The sequence below is a fragment of the Lissotriton helveticus genome, chromosome 11 (assembly GCF_964261635.1).
Source record: "Lissotriton helveticus chromosome 11, aLisHel1.1, whole genome shotgun sequence".
Taxonomy (NCBI): domain Eukaryota; kingdom Metazoa; phylum Chordata; class Amphibia; order Caudata; family Salamandridae; genus Lissotriton; species Lissotriton helveticus.
In genome coordinates, this window is record NC_136072.1 from 1,073,755,385 (window position 1) to 1,073,772,413 (window position 17,029).

Sequence of the window (17,029 nt, forward strand, 5' to 3'; positions counted from 1 at the left end):
AAAAATAAAAAACATACCAAGGATATAGAGTGTGGATTGGGAAGTGATTTCCACTCAAGCACTGTGCCTTTTCACCTCAGTTTTACATCACTGCAGGTATCAGATATTTATGAGAACTCAACGAGCTCGCAAGCAACAAGTCAGACAAGCAAACAGCAAATACGTGGGCAAAACAACTATACAAAAGCACTGGGCAGGTTTGGTTAGTTTGTCATACTTCGATGACCTGCTGGATAGCTGAGGGCCATCGAGGGATCCCGGGGCGACAGTCCGCGCAGCATGTCTGCCCGCTGCGCCATGGCCGTGGCGGCAGCGGCGTTTTGGTGCATTTGCTGAGAGGTAATGTAGTCGTTGATGATGGTTTGCCTGTTCTCCATGGCGGCTGTGTCCGGGTATCCTCTGATGAGGTATGGAGAGGGATACAGATGGGAGTAAGTGGGGTTCGGCGGAAGATGCCGTGGGAGGTAGTAGGCAGCTGAAACAAAAACACAAAGATGGAGAATTAATTCTTGACTTTAAATGTACAACTGACAGGGATGGATTCACAAGAGCATGTGTAAGTATCGGAAATACTACTAGAGAGTTCTCTTGTACGTAATCTTCATGTGTTTGAGAACAGGTCTGAGAAAGCCCAACTCCTTCTTAGTACAAGTGCAAATAGCACAGTCCTTTCTATTCTGAAGACAGTTCGGAAAGCCATGCAAGGCTACATAAGACTTTATTTACTCCAATAGACTTTTATGAATAGGCCCATAGTGTGCAATGAAAGAGTTGTCAATTATCACCTAAATGAAACAAACAGGAGATTAGTGGAAATCTCTATTAACTGCATGCGCGCTAGCGGGTTTTCCCGCTGTGCGCTGAGATTTTGAAAATCGCGCGTTATGTGACAAAGTCAGCTCGTCATGCGCGTAGCGCAGGTAACGCCCATGACGAGCTGTCTTTGTCACGCGCGTCGAAGGGGTTAAGAAAGGATTTTAAACCCAAGATACTCGCTTGTAATGCGAGTTTTACTCACAGGTGTCTATGTCTACATACACCATTACATCGCACTACAGTTTCGACAGAGAAAGCACTCTTGAGTGGCACCGATTTACATGTAAGTAATGGATACAAAGAGTGGATAAGGGAAGTGATCCACAATTAGTAAAACATGGAGCGTTATCCTTCAAACCCTAAGATTTTCCGGAGTTAAGTTAGTCAAGACATAAGCAAACTCCATGACTACATGTAAGCTGTGACAACGCTTTGTTGAAACAAAAGCACATCCCCTCTTTCCACAAATGTACGCTTCCATACACATCTTAAATCACAACTTGCAACCTGAAGAAAGTAGAGAAGAGTTACTCGTAGAATGGAAAAAAGCTCTACTAATTACAACACGACGTAAGGTGGTCTTGAAATCTTGAATTCCACCTCTGGTAAGCAGAAAATACAATCCACCGGAGCAATGATAAAAATGAAAAAAACTTGGATACACTTGGAAACATCAATATTAACAAATAATGTATACATTTTTAAGTAAATGGATAATGTAAGTGGAAAATTCACCATAAGTCATGACAAAAAAATCTTCAAGAACCTATGAAATTGAAGAGCACAAAGAGTTTGGGACAAGGAGGTTTTCTAGTACTTTTAGGAGTGTTCTGAGTAGTGTGATGGCATTGGTTGTGTTAAGACTGGACTGTACCAAGTAAGCATACCCTGGCTTATCACAATATTTGTTAGAACACACAAGCCCTGCTGTGGCTGAAGTGAAGGTGACACATACCTCATTGTGGAGGTCTCTTCACTGACTGCTGGTGAAACAAAGGGTTTTGCTGATCATCGTGAGTGAAACCAGCCTCCACCAAAAGTGTGCTTGATCATTTTTGACAAATGCCCGCAATTGTCTACTATTCAAACACATGGACGAAGCTCGTGCAGCTCTGAGCTCCCTCTGTAGGGATGGTCATGACCAGTGCATCATAAAATGTTAGATTTCCTTTTCAGAGCCCTGTTTGGAACAAGGGTATTCAGTCCAGATCCTCGCCACCGCAACTCAACACCGTAATGATGCTACCTTTCCAAGAATTTGGAACCAAGCCAGGAGTTGTTGGAAAAATGGGGAAGAGCTGATTCCATTGAGACTGGATCCCATCTTAAAATATTAATCAGGATGCTGTTCGGTACAGGGGCTTTTGATGACCCGCTTGACATTAGAGCCCTCACGCCCACATTGCTCCTTTGACTTACAAGCAAAGGGAATTCTCCTGTCAACAAATAGTTCATTATCAAACCAGATTATTCAATGAGAAAGAGAACGCTTCCTCCTGTGTCTTATCTTATTAAACATTTCAGTTAAAAATGTATACAGTAAAATCTAATTTAAAGTCTAGTCATCACCCAGCTTCACCTCATCCAACAAAACTGACAGTGTAATTTGTTTTAGATACTCGTTTTTCATGTAACTTTTTCTTCCCACTTACCTATCTAGTTAAATTTAGGCAAGACCGACAGAGATCTCTGCATTGTTATTGAGTGTGATGGGTACATTCTATGCTGGAGACAATGACAAAATCAGTGAATATGTTGCATTGTTATGGCATAATTAGTAATATGCCAGGCGTGTACATGAGGTGGACCTGTATAAGACTCTTCTATTAAGAGTATGAGGTTTTATACGCCTTAAGACATTAATAATTTCTTTCCATGTGAGTTACTTTACTGAAGCCAATAAACAGCACTTAGTATAAAATAAGTTTCATCAATTGTATCCGCCATTGCATGAGGGTGTTCAAAAGCAATGCCCCAGGCATTGAAAAACTCATGCGTTCCAGCATTTTGCCCTACTGCTCTTGAAATGAAAAACAAATTGCATACCTGCTTCCAATGGAATTCCCCTGGGAATACCGGAAGGATCGAATGCTACTGGAATGTGTCCCCGGTACAAGTCTGCACCACTCATTCCCCTTAACAAATGTTCATAGGGTGACATGGGGTGGTGATGCTCTGGAACAGTTGTATGAGGGGACTTAGAATTTGCCAGTTCTCTTGGAGTAGGGGTGGACTTCCTCTCCTGGGATGCTGTCTTGCCAGAAGATCCACTGCCTACGGGTGAAACGAAAAAAGGAGTTTAGTAGATACATTAAACAACTGTATAGAACCTGATTTACAATGGTGCTCTTCAAAATATCTGCTACGCATAAGACTATCACATTTTACACTTGTTCTCCTTCCCTTTTGGAAAGAACAGCACAACGTGTGACCTCCTCATCTTTTCTTTTTAGTTAGGATTTTTCCATAGGCTATTTCACTGGTGCTACAGTGTGATGCTAATTGGTCCCTTGGCAACTCTAACCAATGGTTTAAGTATTGGGCAGGTATGTGCACTAGGAAGTAATTTACAATTTCATAAACAAAAACTAACACAGTTTAAAATAACCTCATAACCTCAGTTTAGCAGAAACCTGTTTGCTACAATTTATTCAGTTCTGCAAGATGAACATTAAATAGTAATAGTTTACACAAACAGATTGTAGAATGAGTTGCAAGTGTTCCATTGATATATTTCAAAGACAGTTGAGGCTACTCTACTGGATAATCTTAAGGCGTCTCACTTTAAAATGTACGATTCATAATTATTTTATGAGAAGCACCAGCTACTGCTCCCCATCTCAGCCATATATGCTTTTCAGACGTGAGCTCTTTTTTAATATCACATATTCTTATGGAGTCACACAAATTGTTTCACTGGGGAACTTTTAATAAGTGGGAGGTTTTGTTCATGTTTTATGTGGCCAGTGAGATTGTTGGCTTTAGTTTCACACACATTAAAGATTCCCACCCCCACCACAACTTATTACAATGTCTCGAAATTTTTCCTTGAAAGGCAGGTTTTTCACAATGGCGTTTATGACTGGGAAAGGACAGATATTGGTCTTTCTTCCAGATTCATGAACGAACAGGCTTCCATTTACTTACCTGAAGCACAAGCATAACATGAAATACTCTTCAACACGATCAGTAAAGAAACTAACTGGAATTTCAGGTAAGCGTAATGGTTTGTCAAAACATTTATTTTACCTACCTTTATACAAAGCATCCAGAGCCAGCTTTAGTGTTAATTAATATTTGTTACTGGATTTATATTTGTGGAAGTAGTCGGTTAAATTGGGCAAGGGGCTGGTCGGGGTAAATAATGAAGCCAGGTTCACAAATTGTACATACGTTTCATTGTTTATGTCTAGATGCAGTGTGTGCTTCACTTCTTATCAGGGAATAAAAATAGGGTTTGTGTCTTACTATAGACACTCTTTAGATTTTGCAAAGATGAAATGGGATGGCAACAATATACATTCCTGGCTGAGGTCAAAGTTCACATGATCAACTGGAAAACTAAATGAGAAAACTTGACATAGGATGCACCGTCTCCCAGAGGTGCACAATTTCTAAAGACTGGAGCTAACGTTTTGTTGTCAAGGGAAAGAAGAATTAGGTAGGTCTTCTGGATGGTAGGCAAGGTCCAGTCAGTGTGCCTGAGACTTGAGTGTTTACACTTGTAGACTGGATGCGAGGGTTGATGCAACACAGAAAGACAGATATTCATCTGGCCCAGCTCCATGACCTAAACATCTCCTCTCTGTCCTAGTAAAATATTCAACAGATTTATTCTAACCCCATGTGTACCTTATGCACATACAGTTTTGATTATGAGAAAATAATGGCATTTAGACAGAGTGTGACAAAACAACAAGGAATACATTGAGAATACAATTCGAGATAAACATATCAAGAAAATCTCTACTAAATTGATTTAGAGGGGGCAGTTGCTCTTAAAACACCGAGATGAAAGCCTTCTGATCACCTAATATTAAGAGGATTGAAAAAAACAATGTGTTTGAAAAAGTGGGCTTGCTTTCGTCTCGCATTTTAAATTAATTAATGGCAATATTTTCTGGCTAAAGTAGAAGTATCTTCTTGACAGTCCAATTTCAAGGTTATCTAAACCCAGGAATCAAAATACTCGACATCAGGAAATATCAGAGTTGAATCTGGAGTTAGTTTTAGGTTTTGATATTCGATAATGCTTTGATCCGCGCAAAAGGAAATTAGCAGCAAAATTGGAATTGCCGACCTATTTTGAGTTCTCTTGAAATTCATGTAAGTTTCACAGTTAAAGAGGCCTTGAGCTTCAGGAAGGCAAAAAGGAGGTCTTTTGCGATGAGGCTGTTGTTGCTTTAGGTGTTATGAAAAGGTTCTGTTTAATCCACAAGAAAAATACAGTACTGTATACAATTATCTGTTTTGCACCAAGAGAGATCTCCCTGTACTCCACAGAGTGCCCAAATTGGATAAAAAGCTCCCTGATATAAAGAGAGACTAATGCTGAGAGAGAAAGTGGGTTGTAAAAGAGGAGAAAACAGTTAAGATGTAAAAGAAACAAGAGGCACAAAGAAATGCAAAGCGAAGAAAAACAGATACAATTATAGCGATTTCTCTTTACCAAGTTACAACTGACCCCACCATTTTGACCTCTAGTATTTGACTTTTGAGCAACACCAAATCCACTTCATACACGTTTCTCAACATTTAGGACTCTGTAAAGATTAAAGAGCTGCAATTTGGCAGGACAATCATGTTGCGTAGGCCAAGTCAGGTCAGTCGATAACTAACCCCCCACTCTCAGTTGCAATCCAGATTATCATTAACTTAGAAAGATATAAATACTACGCTATTTGTGCAAGATATCTGAAATAGTTTGCTACCCACAAAACAATCCTATTGTTTTTTCGCATTAATGCTTATAAATGGCAGGCATTTGAAACTTGGGATATTCATGAAGCAATCACATAACAACCTCTAGATCCAAAAATAAGATGAAGGTTTAATTTTGAACAATTTGATCTAACTTTCGAGTAACTCTCTAAGAAGTACATGATATATCACTTCTTGGAACACTTCAAGCCGCATATAGTCAACTCTCCACTGTTAAAAGCAGCCATACACCATTCCAAACTCAGAAAACAATTATCCAGATTACACTGTACCTTCGTGCTGCCTCTGTGACTGTTCTCTCGACGGCACTGGAGAGCCCCTCGGCATATGACTGCTGTAGACGACCCCATGAGATGCCGGATGGTCCTCGTAAGACAGTGGGCTGTGGCGGGGTTTGCCTGGCTCGGGCACAATGACAGGAGCTCCTCTGGTGATGGACCCTCCGGAGTTGGTGACCGGACAGGTCCTACCTTTGAGGCTCTCCTCATAGCACGCTCTTTCAAGAGTCCTGGGGTCCTGCATCACCTCCATTGGGTGGACAGAATGAAACGCCCGTCCCGGGCTCCCAATGATTGACCGGACATCATGCTTTTTGGCACTTACTGACATTGAACTATTGTCGTACTTGAGAGGCGTACCCTAAAGGGAGGGAAAACGTACTGATTACACTCTTGAAAGAGGCAAAGTATTTACTTCATATATTCCATATTGGCGAAGACAGAATCTCTGAACAAACAATTTGCAGTTAATTTGCAAAGATTTTGGGTCATAAGTTGACAAATTAAGGGCAAGCTCATTCAAAACCAAAAACGAATGGCTACAAAGCAAAGACCTAGATAATTAAATGTGATTCCCCATTTTGTGTCTGTGGCAAAGCTGGCTCCTAATAGCATCTCACTCCCCTTAACCAAAACACAAACCCCTCAGGACACAGCGACCCTTAAGTAGGACATGACAACCAATTGGCTGGCTAAAGATATGCAACCTGGACCATGGAATTGAACACTATGACTTACTGTAATATGTGTTAGTGGAAGGACAAGTTACAAAACGTGTCTCCAGTGACTGGCAATGGATTTGAAGACCCTGCTTAAGTCTAGAAAGCCACTACTGGTCTATAGTGGATCATGGATCATAAATCATGGATATGATCTCAACCAATGCCGGACGGCAGCTCACCCAAATATATCTTGGTGACTTCAACCTCCACTGGAACGATCGCAAGGACGCGGTGGTAAATAGTCTTAAAAGTTTCCTCGATGCCCTTAACCTCACCCAAATATGCAACAGCCCGACCCACGAGAAAGGTTCTATACTCGACCTGATCATCTCCAAAGAAGACTCTATCCAACTCGAGTCCATCCAACCCTGTGACTGGTCAGATCATCATATTGTCACATTCTTCATCAATGAAAAAGTTAAAGCTAACCCGGCTCAATTCTCCAAGCCCAAAGTCTGGAAAAGAGACATGAAAAAACTCAACCCAGGCTCTTTGCCCCCTAACAGTTGCAATCTCCTACGCCCGCCGGCTGGCGCTACGGACGTTCAAACCCTGACTGACCACTATCTCAACGCTATGACCTCAATAATTAATGAGGCTGCACCTATGCAGCTAAAAAGAGTCTCTACTAAAATCTCCAATCCATGGTACGACGGGAGTCTCAATGAAGATAGACGAGACATGCGAATGGCAGAGCGTACCTGGAGATCAGCGCCCTCTGCAATGCACCTAAAAGATCTGAAGAAAAAGAGAAACGCCTACGTCAGGAAAATAAACCGCTCGAAATCAGACTTCTTCAGCCGCCAGCTCGACCAAGCAAAAAACCGCCCGAGAAAACTGTTTGAGCTAATCAAATCACAATCCAAGGGTCAACCCCAACCAGTCAACACTGTGCGTGAGGCACCCTCCTGTGAAGACTTCGCTGCTTTCTTTATCCAAAAAACTGACAACATAAAGAGCGATCTCCTCATTGGCGCAAGCCTCTACTCAAAACCCCAGTGCCTAGCACCCACTGAACCAAAAAACAAGGCTACATGGTCAACCTTTGGCACATACTCAGAAAAAGAAATTGGCAAACTGCTCAGCACCCTGAAACCATCCAATCACCTCACGGACCCCCTTCCTGCTACCGCAGTAAAATAATTTACCCCTTTGCTTCTCCCGCACTGGACCAAAATTATCAACAGCTCTCTCGAACAAGGAAGCATACCTGACTCCCTCAAAGTTGGTCAAGTCACACCTCTACTAAAGAAACCTACAGACGACCCCTCTGACCTCAACAATTACCATCCCATTACCAATATCCCCACTCTCGCCAAACTGCTGGAAAAATGCGCACAACTACAATTGACTAAACACATTGAACAATTTGATCTCCTCAACCCTCACCAGTCAGGCTTCCGAGCAGGGCACAGTACAGAAACTGCTATGACTCACATAATTGACGACGCACTTCAAATGCTAGACCAAAACGACACCTGCCTCCTCATCCTTCTTGATCTCTCTTCAGCATTCGACACCGTTAAACATGAGAATTTACTAGAACTACTAAACACAAGAATGGGTTTATCTGGAACTGTTCTCAAGTGGTTCACTTCCTTTCTTCACAACAGGTCGCAGAAATTCAAGAGCAATAACCTGATGTCCTCGCCAATACCTGTAACGCTAGGCGTCCCCCAAGGATCCTCGCTATCCCCAACTCTGTTCAACCTAGTCATGGAACCGCTCAAAACCCTGCTACAAGCATCCAATGTACACTTTCACATGCACGCTGATGACACCCAACTTTATCTCAAATTACAGTCCCCCAAAGACATTTTGCTCTTGAACTCAACGATCAGATGCACCCAATCCTGGCTTGCCGATAATCATCTCAAACTCAATGCCCTGAAAACAGAGTTCCTTCTGATCTCACCTCCAGCGAAGATCTCCACCACCCAAATTTGTCTTAAACACCTAACCGCACTCAATGTCCAACCCACCATCGTGGACTCAGCAAAATCTTTAGGCATAACACTTGACACCAATCTCAACATGCAGCAACATATCAGCAAGGCAACAAAGGGAGCAAACTTCCAGATCAATACTCTGAGGAAACTCAAACCTTTCCTCCCAACCAAAGACTTCCAAACCGCAGTACAAGCACTAGTCATCCCCCGAATTGAATACGGAAGCATCGCCCTCTGCGGACTCCCCTTAACCTCAACTGCACCCCTAAGAGCTTCTCTAAACGCTGCAGCGAGACTCATCACTGGATCAAAAAAGCATTCCCATATCACCCCTGACTTGAAATCCCTGAATTGGCTGCCTTTTGAAGCCAGAATTCAACTGAAAATCGCCTGCATGACACACAAGGCGGTACACCTAAACTCACCCGGCTACCTCGCTCAGAAACTGACAATCTCTGGCGGAGCTAGAAACACTAGAGGCACAAACAATCTTCTGCTGAAACCTCGAAGATTCCGGAAGGAAAAAACATATAAGCGCTCCTTCTCAGGAATGGCGCCTAGGATCTGGAACTAACTCCCTCCCGAAATCAGGCTTATCTCTTCCACTACACTCTTTAAAAATGAAGTAAAAGCTATCCTCATGGCTAAATACACTTGAACTATTATCTCGAACTCTGGTAAGACTATGCACCGATCTGTACTACATGTTTGACCCCTTTGCTTATTTGTATTGTTATCTTATTACTCACATGATTGGCTTTGCAGCCACCTACATGTACTGTTTGATCTATTGATATATCTGTCTGATTATGCTCCCTCATGTACCCCTCTTTGTAAAGCGCTCTGATATCTGCAAAGATCTTGTCCGCGATATAAAAAACTTTCAAATTAAATAAATAAATAAAAATAGTGAGTTGTAATGCACTCAATTAGCGTTGTGTGTCCACAACTCTGACGTCATCTTCAGCATACAACAGTAACGCCAATCTCCCCCCTGTCGGTTGCAAGCAATGAACGAAAGAATGATGTAGTCTCTCATTCAATGTGCAAGCAGACCATGCTAAGGGGTATGGACTTTGTCCATACTCTTGGTGTTAAATAGTTAAGGTTCCCAGTTTCCCAACAGAGAGGCGTAGACTAACACTGTCCTAATAGCAGGAGACACAGGTGATTGAAGGCCAGTCATCCCAATTACCCAAGAGACACGGTAATGTACACGGAGCGCCTAAGGTTAGAAAATTTGGCTCCGACACATTATCAAACATTGCAAAAGCATCTCTTCTTGCATAGTTCAGCTTAGGTTGGCCAATACAGCAATCAGTAAATATTGCACAGCACAATGTTAGTACGAAGGAGTAACATTTCAGAGAAGGACAACTATACACAATTTGAAAATCAAATAAAAACCTCAAGGTGCATACATTCTAGGTACATAGACTGACAAAGAATGTTTTAATAGATTAGTGTACACATTCCAATTGTGGAGGCACATACAAAACCACGCCACCATAACGAATCTGCAGAAACTGAACAGTGGAATCAAGGATAAATGGTTATGGGGTAGTATTTCCTATGGTACTGCAAATTGTCACCAGTGTTCCACGCTAACCAAGACATAATCCATCAACTACACAGCCAGGTCACTCACTTTGTACACTTAACTCTCCAAGGGTAGCACAACCGAACAATAAAGGCTGAGGAGAACAGGTAAAACATAAGTGACCCGATTTTCAAAGAAATAGGTACATCTGCAACCAGAGGTGAACAACACAGCATGGGTGTGGAGTTAGCCATTTTTGGGATTCACAGATGTTTCACAGTATGCACCTAGAAATATGGGACTATAAATCTTTAGGGAGTTAGCAAATGCCACACAGCATAGACACTTCTGCATTTCAAAATGTTACACAGTACATGATTGTGTATGAGGAAATTCCCTGGTATTTATCCAATGGCATTTCTTTCTTCTCCACTGGGAGAATCCCTGTGAATCAACACCTTCCCATAAACACTCACCAATTTCTCTTACTGTGAACAATATTTAGTCCAGACTTTTCTGGAGTACATTCCCTACCATTTGCAGCACGGGAAGGCCTCTGAGAGAAGTTTGTAAATATCCACAAACTTTAAAGTTTAAGGGTGTTCAGAAACTCTCAAGGGAATCCTGTCTTATAACGTCTACCTCGCATCTCAGGTCAAATGTTCATTCAATAACGCGAAACCAAATTTTATATAAATTCGAAAAGGGGTATTGCATTTATGCCCCAGGCTATTTGTGTGTAACTTACATCTGCAAAGAGCTCTGAGAATGTGGTAAAAGAAATGTAAAATAAAATGTGCAGTATACATTCCCCACGGCACAACTTCAAATTTTAGACACTGAGCAAATTACACAATTTGAATATAAAGCGCATTAGTCCATTCACAAAAATGATTTGCGAAGGCATATGTTTGTTAAATTCTGAATCAGAATCCTAACAAGAACACTGTTATAGGAGTCCACGGTTTGGGTGCAAATGACCATCAAACTGCTTTTTAAAAGCTAGATTAGCAAACACAACAAAATCCCAAATTGTTTTCTGGATGGCCCAATGTCTGCCACATTTCACAGCAGTCTACTTGAATATTTCTACATACGCCCTTGGAACGGACTAGCCAGTGCCTGCTCCACGAATCATATAATCAAGCATTGGCAAACCTAAGAGGTCTGGGTTGTATTAGGAGTCTTGACTAAAACACTAGCAGTGAAAAAAAGAACCAAAAAACAATTATACTCTGTATACAAAGCATCTAAAAGATGACAAATTCAATATGTGAGGATTAAATGTACTTTTGAAATGTTAAATAGCCCCTCATACATTGCAATGCAAGTACTCCATATGAGGCGGATTAATAAACTTAACAGCCAGTAGTGTTTGGTGAACAAGAAATACTGTTCTGGGCACAGCTAAAGCACACTCAAAGTATATTTTAAATAATTGGTAACAGTAGGTCAAACCTGATCTGAACAGGGTACATTTCAAAATATTTTATAAGCACTTTATCTGCTCCTTAGGTTATTGACACAAATCTGCTGCTTGTGTAGGTGCAGCTAGTTTCACCCTGCTGAATTGGCCATGAGATATAAATCTATAGATCAAAAACTTGCAACATTCGTAAGCAATCAACTGCGAATGGCCTGAAAATATCTACACTACATGCTGAAAAATAAGCTTAAAATTACCAAATTTCAGAATACTCTTGTGTGTCAATTTATTTTACTCTTCAAAAGTAACATGCTTGTACCTTATTGCTTACTATTCTCACACTGTGAGACCGCCGCTGGCATACATTGCAGGAAACTTCTTACCATAACCTAAGATTTCACCTGAAAATAGTATATAGCTAAAATAGCAAAACATTTATGTCTGGGTAAAATAAGCACATGGAGGAACAGCACAAAGCGGTCCAAGGCTGATGCGTTTCCAAATTCAACATATTCCTAGAATTTTACCCAATACAGTATTGTAGCCCATGGTCTTCTCCTAATATTGGAGCTTAGACCTAAACCCCACACCTTCTTTACAACAAAGCTTTGTCTTTTAAAAGTAGCAGAATTGGTAAACTGTGTGGCTCACCGTCAATTTGACATGGCAATGTCAACACCCCCCCAAGATGATGCATGAAATATGCTGGTTTGTACCTGGCCGAGTTATTTCTTGCAGGTCCGACCCCTCGAACGGGGCCCGTTCCATCTTGCTCTTGGTCCCCCCTTGACCTGCCCGCTTTCCCCCATCAACACCCACTTTCTTCGTTCACCTTGTGAATTCACCATTTTCAGACTGTGAGAACTCAGCAAGTAAAGGGGGACAGGGATGCTGGGGAGGGAGGGGTATAAGTGCACTTTGATGTGGCAAAGGACACATTGGAGATGCAATCTTTGTACCTACCCTATCATAATGCCTCAATGCACACAGTGTTAGACTCCTATGATTCGTTCTATGAGAACATGGTTTAATGAACTTACACCTGAACATACCTGCGTAATGGACCCCTCTTTCAGAGGCCTTGTGGGAATAGGCATCTCTGGCGTGCGTCTCAGCTCTTCCCTGGGGATTTCGTGGATCGATCTCCCTGGTTCTTTTACCGTAGCCACCAGTGCCTCGTGCGCTGGTTTCATTTTCAGGGGCGTCCCCAGGTTCTCATGAGGCCTCCCCTTATAGCCTTCGGGTAGGCCTCTTGGAGGTGTGCTCTCCCTCTTCATCTGCTTGGCTTCCCGCCTGAGGTAGTCCTCGGGCGCCTCTACGTAGGATCGAGGAATTCCTGCAATATACCCCCAAGAAAGGCAAAGTTATTTCTTCCCAAAAGAAAGCAAACCATACACTGATAAATCCTGGGAAAGTAGCCGTAAGAGGTGGGTGTGCCGCAGCAAAGGATGCAATGCGGGGTAACACTGGGACAAAAACGGGTTGAAGCTGCAATATGTGGCCTACAAATTACATTAGTTACCAGGCTTCAGTATCTTCCAGCTGAAAGCATATCCAGATTAATGGGATGCCCAAAAAACTATTATTGTTTTACAGTTTCAAAAACTAAATAAATACACTGGGTGCAATGCTGTTAGGGCCTGAGCAGATTCCACAGTATTATGAAGCGTGTGTATCTGACACACGCCGCCCAATTTCCCCACACCCTGTCCTGATACATCACTTTCAGTGAAGGGGATTATTGTTAGAATCATTGGTCTCTGATTGCTATAGTGATGTGACTATTATGGATAGCAAGCATGGGAAAGTCTAAGGTAGATGTGCCCAAATTGGCCCAGGAGTTTCAGACGTATACCACATTTTCTGGATAGCCACTGAAAAATTTATATTCCGATACAGAGAATGGCTCATGGTTACGTGGCCAAAGTAAAGCAAGTAGACCCCACAACAGATTATTATTTCCCCCGACATCTGGCTTAGAGCTAAAGTTGGTTACTTCCTTTTCTAAACCTTGTAGAAACTTTAAAAACTGGCTTTTAACTACCAAAATAATGCCCAAATGGAATGGCACTGAGTGAATATAATCCATAAACAGGGATAGAGTGCCCTGGGTGGTTTAGAGTGAAATACTTAAAGATTTGAGTCTAGGTATCCAATGCATAGGGAGGCAGTAGGGTTACAAACCAAAGGCGTGATGTGCTCTCTTCTGGTTCTTCACCAACCTGCTGTCCGGCACATTTTGAACACACTTCCATCTTTTCTCAATGATCAATTTTTGTTTACAGATACAAGCAAATTTAGCCGCCTAGAAAAGACACAGTGTTCAGTGAAGTTACCTCATGGGAAAAGATGAGGAAGGGGATGATTATTTGCAAGTGCTGCAGTTGAAAGAGTCTGAACTGTTTTCCTATGTAGACATTATTGAATTCAATCCATTGTCCGGGTTATGCAGGACAGGTTTGGCAAACTTGGCACTTTCAAGTTCAGCTTTAGGTGCATTGCCGTGTACCAGAGAAAAGGCTACCGGCTTGCTTCAAGAAGAGCCCGTTAACAGCATTGCATTACCCCGTGCGCCTGTGATCAGGGTCCAGATCACAACGGTGTCTCAGTTATGATACAAGAAAGATTTGAGGCTGCCTGCTCAGGAACAGGTTATCACTGAAGTCGATTATGAAAACTGTGGACCTTATCAATGATGGGCTGTACCCCGTTCCACCAAGTCAGTGGAGGGGTGCACTTTGCTGCCCAGGCAAAGTACAGCTTGCAGCATTTAGAAATCGCCACAGGGTAGGCCTCTTTGTGCCTGCAGCAGAGCTACCCCGCGGTAGTTCTGGTGTGTACCCTGACGTTTCGCTGCGTTGGCGTCATGTGGGAGTTTGTGTTTGAAAAACAACAATTTAACGGCTCTCACGCAGCAGGAGTTTTCCCAGAGAGAGGAAGGGAGCATAATTATTTTTATTTCCTGTTCCGGTCCTGAACAGGGGAAAAACAAGCATTGGCAATTGCAACAGTTCTGGCTATAAAAGCATGTTGCATGGCAATGTGAAGCATTATTTGTAAATAGCTCAGTAACTGGATGATTGCCAAGTAACTGGATTGAAAAAGTAACTGGTTTTTGACGCTTACCTGCTGGACGGAGATCGGGAGCCTGAGAAGACCTGCGATCTCCCCTCATCCTCGCCGGACTGCTCCTGGACGCTCTTGGATCGATTCTTCCTGGGCGCTCGCCTGCAGACACCCCCATCGCCTCGCCGAGACTGGGAGGCTGGAGCTCGGGGACGGAAGACTGCTCGGCGGGTCAGTGCGGAGGGTCGGAGTTGGCTGGAGCCTGTGGAGCTGCTGGGGGACTCGCACACGCCTGGGCGGCCGCGGCTAGAGCCTGCCCCGCCTCGCCGGGGCTGCTGCGTTTCCACTCGGGACCAGGGACGGAGGTCCGGAGCACACCTGGCCTCGGGCGCTGCCCGGATCAGAGGCGGAGGAGGTCAGAGGCATGGATGCGGGGCTGCAACGGGAGTAAGCACCGAGAGCCACCCTGTGTGTGATTCTTCCTGGGCGCTCGCCTGCAGACACTACCATCGCCCTGCCGAGTCTAGGCGGCTGGAGCTCGGGGACGGAGGACTGCTCGGTGGGTCAGTGCGGAGGGTCGGAGTCGACTGGAGCATGTGGAGCTGCTGGGGGACTCGCACACGCCTGGGCGGCCGCGGCTAGAGCCTGCCCCGCCTCGCCGGGCTGCTGCGTTTCCCCTCGGGACCTGGGACGGAGGTCCGGAGCACACTTGGCCTCGGGCGATGTGCAGGGCTGCAACGCAGGGCTGCAACGGGGACATCGGGAGCAAGCACCGTGAGACACCCTGTGTGAGCCACCCGTGAGACGCCTGGCGGTGCGGATCGGCGGGACCCCCGTGCTCTCCTGGCACAGCAGACACTGGTTGCCAGACCGGTGTGGCTGGACGTACCCCCCCCCCCCCCCACGATCCTGCGTGTGGTTAGGTGGTGCACACGAGGGCATGCTTGCAGCCGCTGAGCCTGTACCCCAGGGCAGGAAGGATTAAGAGCCCGTCTCACCATCAGCTATTTACAACACAAGCAAGCTACAGCAAGAAGAAGAAGAACAGACACTTATGGCCGGATCATCGACAACTGCAACACTCTGCTGGCAATCTCAACATGCTTTGTGAGCAGGTTATACATAAGGTACTTATTTCCCCCCCACCCCACTCGCTGGCCCTCATTTTTAAACGACGTCCTTTTTAAATCACATCCATTGTTCAAAATGGCTGGGGCCATAAAACTGTAGCTATAAATCCCCTCTGGTACCGCTGTTGCCCACGAGGCTCCTTAGCTTAACTCCTCCACACTAGACCTCCAAAAATAGAGATAAGACTCTCGCCCAGCAAGCTGGGGGCGGGGACTGCTCAAACAGAAAAGAAAATGCATTTCCCCTGTTCCCAAAGTAATAACAACAGACAGAGGACTAATGTCTCTATCTCCCCTCTCTGATCGGCCATATTAGAATGGCTCTTCGGCGACCATCTTGGACTAGTCATTTTTTGCACCTTATGTACTAAGAATTGGACTCCTTAGGCTATCTCTAATCGTATTCTGCACTTTCTACGTAACTGGTACTCATGTCACTTTTCCTCTACCTGTAATGCAACGATCGCTACCTCATATCTAGCTAGGAACTGGGCTTGCTCAAACGGAACCTGGAACTTCCCTTCCTTGCTCTCAAAGCAATAACAACAAAAAAAGGACTACTGTCTCCAGACCCCCTATCTGGCGACCATTTTAGACTGACCTCTCTCTCTAGTCAGGGGCCATCATGGACTAGTCATTGCCTTTTACTGTAGTATTTTATTTTATTTTATTATCACTGGTTTCCTACATTGTATGTATTATACCCCCATCTTCACTTTCACCCACCGACAGTGCACTGATTGCTACCTCATATTCCAGTGTCATATTTGTTATTGCTGTAATTTGTATGCACATATATTGGATTTAGTAACACACTAGTAGTTTAGCCCTATCCTTGTACTTTATATGCGGTAAGCTGCACCTATCTCACCTTTATCTCCATCATTCACTGTTCGCTACCTCATTTATTTGTTGGTTTTTCGATGTAAGCTACGTCACGATATTGCACTGATTATTACTACCTCATTCACTTCGCTCAGTCATGTAAGCTGCATCCAGCCACTTTCTACACCTAGACTACACTGCTGTTACCTCGTACACTCTGATGTGTAATTTTGCTTCCACCTAATCGGTCCTACCTCTCATATTTGGTACATGGTGTAAGCTGACTGCTACCTCGTATATAGGATACATTTGGTAAGCTGCACCTACGCACTGTTT

The 17,029-nt window shown here is 43.6% G+C and overlaps 1 protein-coding gene across 18 annotated transcripts in view; it reads right to left on the reverse strand.

Moving 5' to 3' along the window:
- NCOR2 (nuclear receptor corepressor 2) overlaps window positions 1–17,029 on the reverse strand; it is a 1,388,857-nt gene that overhangs the window by 76,911 nt on the left and 1,294,917 nt on the right. For 12 of the 18 annotated variants that reach the window (XM_078667637.1, XM_078667632.1, XM_078667638.1 and 9 more), the window contains 4 exons: window positions 12,725–13,008; window positions 6,030–6,396; window positions 2,863–3,090; window positions 218–475 (listed from right to left, as the gene is read on the reverse strand). In XM_078667637.1, the coding sequence (XP_078523763.1) occupies window positions 218–475; window positions 2,863–3,090; window positions 6,030–6,396; window positions 12,725–13,008 (1,137 nt within the window). The remainder of the gene's footprint in view (window positions 1–217; window positions 476–2,862; window positions 3,091–6,029; window positions 6,397–12,724; window positions 13,009–17,029) is intronic. The other 6 variants (XM_078667640.1, XM_078667635.1, XM_078667643.1 and 3 more) reach the window with 1 other exon arrangement.